The sequence below is a fragment of the Ovis canadensis genome, chromosome Y, assembly GCF_042477335.2.
Source record: "Ovis canadensis isolate MfBH-ARS-UI-01 breed Bighorn chromosome Y, ARS-UI_OviCan_v2, whole genome shotgun sequence".
NCBI lineage: Eukaryota > Metazoa > Chordata > Mammalia > Artiodactyla > Bovidae > Ovis > Ovis canadensis.
Window position 1 is genome coordinate 17,749,623 of NC_091271.1, and position 4,698 is coordinate 17,754,320.

The following is a 4,698-nucleotide window of genomic DNA, read 5'->3' on the forward strand; positions in this document are numbered from 1 at the left end:
ACCCTTTATGTGAGACAGCAAAAAGACAGAGATGTATAGAACAGTCTTTGGACTCTGTGGGAGAGGGTGAGGGTGAGATGGTTTGGGAAAATGTCATTGAAACATGTATATTATCTATGTGAAACGAATCGCCAATCCAGGTTCAATGCAGGATACAGGGTATTTGGGGCTGGTGCACTGGGATGACCCAGAGGGATGGGATGGGGAGGGAGGTGGGAAAGGGGTTCAGGATGGGGAACACATGTACACCCGTGGTGGATTCATGTCAATATATGGCAAAACCAATACAATATTGTAATTAGCCTCCAATTAAAATAAATTTATATTAAAGAAATGGCCACAAATTTGCAATCACCAAGATTTCTAGGTAGTGTTCATGACAATCTGGATAGTCCAACAATCAGACACTCTGTTCAGAGTATTTCATTGTGAAATATAAGGATTAGCCATTGATTTTGACCCCTGCTTACTCCATGACTTTTCTAAATGATTAAATTGAATAATACCTTTATTTAAATACATATCTCTATAAGTACTATTGAATTTTAGGGAAATGAAGCCGGAAACAACATGCTTAGAATGAGTTCTAAAAGACTGTTAATTTCATGACAGCAGCAATCATTTTATAATTTGAATGACCACATGTGACATTCATGTAAATTCAATAAATATTTATCAACTTGGAAAAAATTCTCAGTTAATAAGAAAGGTTAATTATGATGATAGTGCAGGTTATGGGACGGTGTTGAGTAATGTACATAGCATTTGACAGGTTATTGCATTTCTTTATTGATAATTCAGTAAGTGCTTAAAATGTGTCATTTTCAGGCTCTAAGTTTTAGCTGATGTGAAAGATACATAAAGAAAACAGGGTAGACCCAAAACACATGGAAGACCTGATATCTGTGCTTATCTTAATAGGAGGGCAAACAGAGGTTCCTTCCAACACTAAGAAGGAGTTGAGACAAAGTTGTGAGGTGGGGCTTAGCATGACTGAAAGTAATTTGCGTGATTGTAGCTCCAGAAGCACAGTGTAACAAAAAGATAATGAAACAACTAAGGAAACAGATGTCATGTCTTCAAAGAACTTGTTAACCATGTTGAGGTGCTGCAGTCACCACAAGGAATTTATTCTGTCTCTGTGGGAACAGATAAGCAACATCTAAATATGCCTTAGGGAATATAGGGTGGAATCTTGGTGTGAGGAAATAAAGGCATGCCATAAGGAGAGCAGTTCAAAAATGACCCTATACAATACCACTTGTAAAATACCTATCTAGTGCTGACCATGGGCCAGTCATTGACTACGTCATGTTATGTTTGGTGTCCCAGGGATGATATGATGGTGATCATGATTTTGGATATGCTGCAACATCTATATTTTCAAGTATGAAATGAATTTCTATAATGAAGACAGTCTGTCTAACCTCGCAAGACTCTATCCAATAACTCATAGAATATGATGCTACTGAGAACGCTGTAAGATATGTACTGTGTATTTGCAGTTTTAAATTTTATTCATATCTCTTCCTTCTCCCATACGATCCTAATTTATATACCCATTCATTCCAGCAGGGATGATTTCAGAAGTCACTTTTATATCCATTACCTCTTTTCCCATTTTTCTCATTTTCTTGCTTACAAACGATTAGGTTTCATTTACCTAGGATGCATAAAGAATGTTTCCTTGAACTAAAGAGTTTATAAAACAACACAGTAAAATAGACATTGAAATAAAGCCTCATTTTACTCTTGTTTCAAAACAGAAAATGAAACTATTTGAAGATGAACATGTAACAAAATGAAACTAATGAAGATGAACCTGTAACTTTATTGTTCAAATATGAGCATTGTAGGAATTTGTTGACATCTACAACCATAAAATTTGCTCTTCCTTATGGTGCATAATCTGACACTTATTTGATAGATCGGTTTTAATTAGGATGGTTTTCATATAATGAAGATTTTTGATGAGTTGACCTTGAAAGAGAGGAGGAAGATGTATCACGGATACTTGGCACTGGGGACCATGAGTTCCCTCTTTGTTGCAGGTTTGGAAAAGGACTGTCATGGGCTTTCATATAGCTGTAACTAACTGGAAATTTAGAAGGATGCACCACCAGTCCAAAATAGCTGCTCTGTAAGGGAGATACAATGTGGTTCTGAGAAGCAGAAGTCGTTGTAGTAGCAAAGTTCTCCATGCGGCCATTTGCTTGAGTGTAGCTATTATGTGAGAGCCGATTAAAACTGCTCATCTGATTTAAAACAGCAGGTTGATCTATCACACTCTTTTCTGTTTGTCTAACTGATGTTGATGGGGAAGGAAAATCACATGGAGATAGGGCACTTGTATTAGCGATGGTCTGCCTGGTATAAGGCTTTAGTATGAAAGGCACGCTTAAACTTGTGGAGGCTGAAAATGAACTCTCCCCATTAGTTTCAGGAAAAGAACTAGAGTTACAATTATCTACGTTGCCCCTTGCTTTAACATTCTTCTTCTTGTAATCTTGAACTAATGAAGCTATTGGAGAGGAATTTTTAATCCCAATTCTTCTTTTCATTCTTAATAAAAGTTGGGGATAGGCTCTTTTGAAATTTGGGTTATGATAGATCTGTAACTAAAATCAAAGGAGAAAATTATTTAGTTTCTTTATAAACCAAGGTAAAACTGACAAGGAAAGCTAAACTATAAAAATATATTCTTTTAATGATACAAATTAAATACAATAAACTAAAACACCTCCATTAGTAGTTTTAACACCTTACATGTTAAAAACAATTATGATCCTCAAGTAAAAATATATTGTAAAAATATACAGTATATACAATAAATACCAAGTAAAAATATGTTGCAAACATATACAGTAAATCCCACTTTAATTAGCTTCAGGACTTGTATCGTTTCAAGTTGCTAGGAATGTTTGTTAAATATTAAATATTTTAACCTCCAGCTGTTCTCAACTTCAAAAAATAAAACTTTTTCAACAATTATCTCAATTTTAAATTGTTTTAGCTACATACGTGAACATGCGGCTTTCAAGGTCACATATTTAATCGTACATATTGCCAATAATAAGTGAAAATTTTGGATTACCTTGCTCAAAACAGAGACATTGCTTTTTTGTTCCAGAAAGTCAGCTAGTGAAGCAGATCTTTGAAAAGTGTGTTGCTTTTTTTTAAACCCATAAAGGTTAAGCTGTCGAACTAAACTTTTCATACTATCAGTTTCAAATATTCTGAAAGGGGCCTGTCTTTCCAAGACTTCTTTCTTGAAGACTTCTTCATTGATCACTATAGAAGTGCCACTCTCATCCCACCAAATAGATTTAAACTGATCACTTTCAACTAGCTTCCAAAGTTTTTGAGGAAAAGTTAGTGAAAGAAAATCGTTCAGTTCATCTGTTTCAGAGACAGAAAATTTGTAACGTGGCATTTTTATCACAACTTCCTCAAACAAAGCCTGAAAAGCATCTTCTTCAATCATAGATCTCAAAACTGAGTCCTCAGTAAGTGTGTAATCACACAAAGGAGATCTAATGGTTTCTGAACCAGTTGATTCATCTTTAGGAAGCATATCTTGAATTTCTGAAGGAATATGTGCCATCTCAAAGAAATCTTTCTTCAGATACTTTCCTTATTTGTCTGACTTTACACACTGCAACTTCTAATGGTGCTTGACTGGCCTACGGAGATAAACTCTCTAGATCATCACGGAGGTTCTCAAAGTCAAAAAGCTGTGACATCACTGGTCACTGGTCTCCTAGCAATTGAAGGGTAGCTATGACATCACAAAGTCACTGGTCTCCTAGCAATTTAAGGGTAATGTTAAACCACTGTTCACTTTTGTATCAATTTAAAATACAGGTTGCTTACATTAATAGTAACCAAAAATATGAAACTTGCAAAAATATCATTCCTAAAAACTTTTTACACAGAAAAATCACGTCAATAAATCTACTTAGTTTATGAAATAAAAGTAATTTATCACCTTTCTATACTGTTACCAAACCAAACTTGGGTCTGCTTGCTTCTGCACAATAAAGTCAACCAACTGACTGTGGGCTGCAGTGAAAGCAAGTGTAGTGTTTATTGTAGGACCAAGCAAGGCATCCTAGCAGCTACTGCTTAAAAGACCCACACTCCCAAAATGATTTCAGGGGAAGGATTTTAACAACAGAGTGATGGTGGGCCATGGGGTGTATGATCAGTTTAGGACATTCTACTAATGGCCTGTTATCCTCCCTGAGGATATTGGGAGATAACATCATTGGCTGGCTAGTTCAAAATACTCTATGGTCTACGTACTTAAATTTCAGCCTGGCTGGGGATTTAGCATCTCTGAAACTGTTCACAGGATATTTTTCAGAATATTATCTATGGTGCTAGAGGAGGAAGAAAAGATCCTTGACTTTGCTTAATGGCTAAATAATTATTAATTTATATAGCTTAATTATTTTCCTTTGTTTCTGCCTTTTCTAACTTCTCAGATTAAAAATCCTCTTGAAACACGAGGAGGTCTACAATCTCCTACCTCTCTCTCTTTTCATACTTTTCAATCAATCTTTAGAAGAGAATACTTAGAACAAGAAAGAAAATAAAGTGTTTGATTTAGGTTTATTATAAATGTGACATAAAAATCTCAGTTGCAGGTTTGATTTCTGTTTCAGGTTCTGCAGCTGTTGGAGTGTTTGACTCAAC

At 35.4% G+C, this 4,698-nt stretch overlaps 1 protein-coding gene across 1 annotated transcript; it reads right to left on the reverse strand.

Moving 5' to 3' along the window:
- Positions 1 to 1,934: 1,934 nt before the first annotated feature.
- LOC138431339 (heat shock transcription factor, Y-linked-like) lies at positions 1,935 to 3,604 on the reverse strand. The gene is made up of 2 exons (XM_069573401.1): positions 3,095 to 3,604; positions 1,935 to 2,618 (listed from the first exon to the last, which is right to left on the reverse strand). The coding sequence occupies exons 1-2, from the start codon at positions 3,602 to 3,604 to the stop codon at positions 1,935 to 1,937; spliced, it is 1,194 nt and encodes a 397-aa protein (XP_069429502.1).
- Positions 3,605 to 4,698: the final 1,094 nt, after the last annotated feature.

Excerpts from the sequence above, each read along its gene's own strand:
- LOC138431339 (XM_069573401.1), bottom strand. The coding sequence starts at position 3,604 with ATGGCACATATTCCTTCAGAAATTCAAGATATGCTTCCTAAAGATGAA. Across the intron at positions 2,619-3,094 it reads ATGTCTCTGTTTTGAGCAAG|TTACAGATCTATCATAACCC; the intron begins GTAATCCAAAAT and ends CTTTGATTTTAG.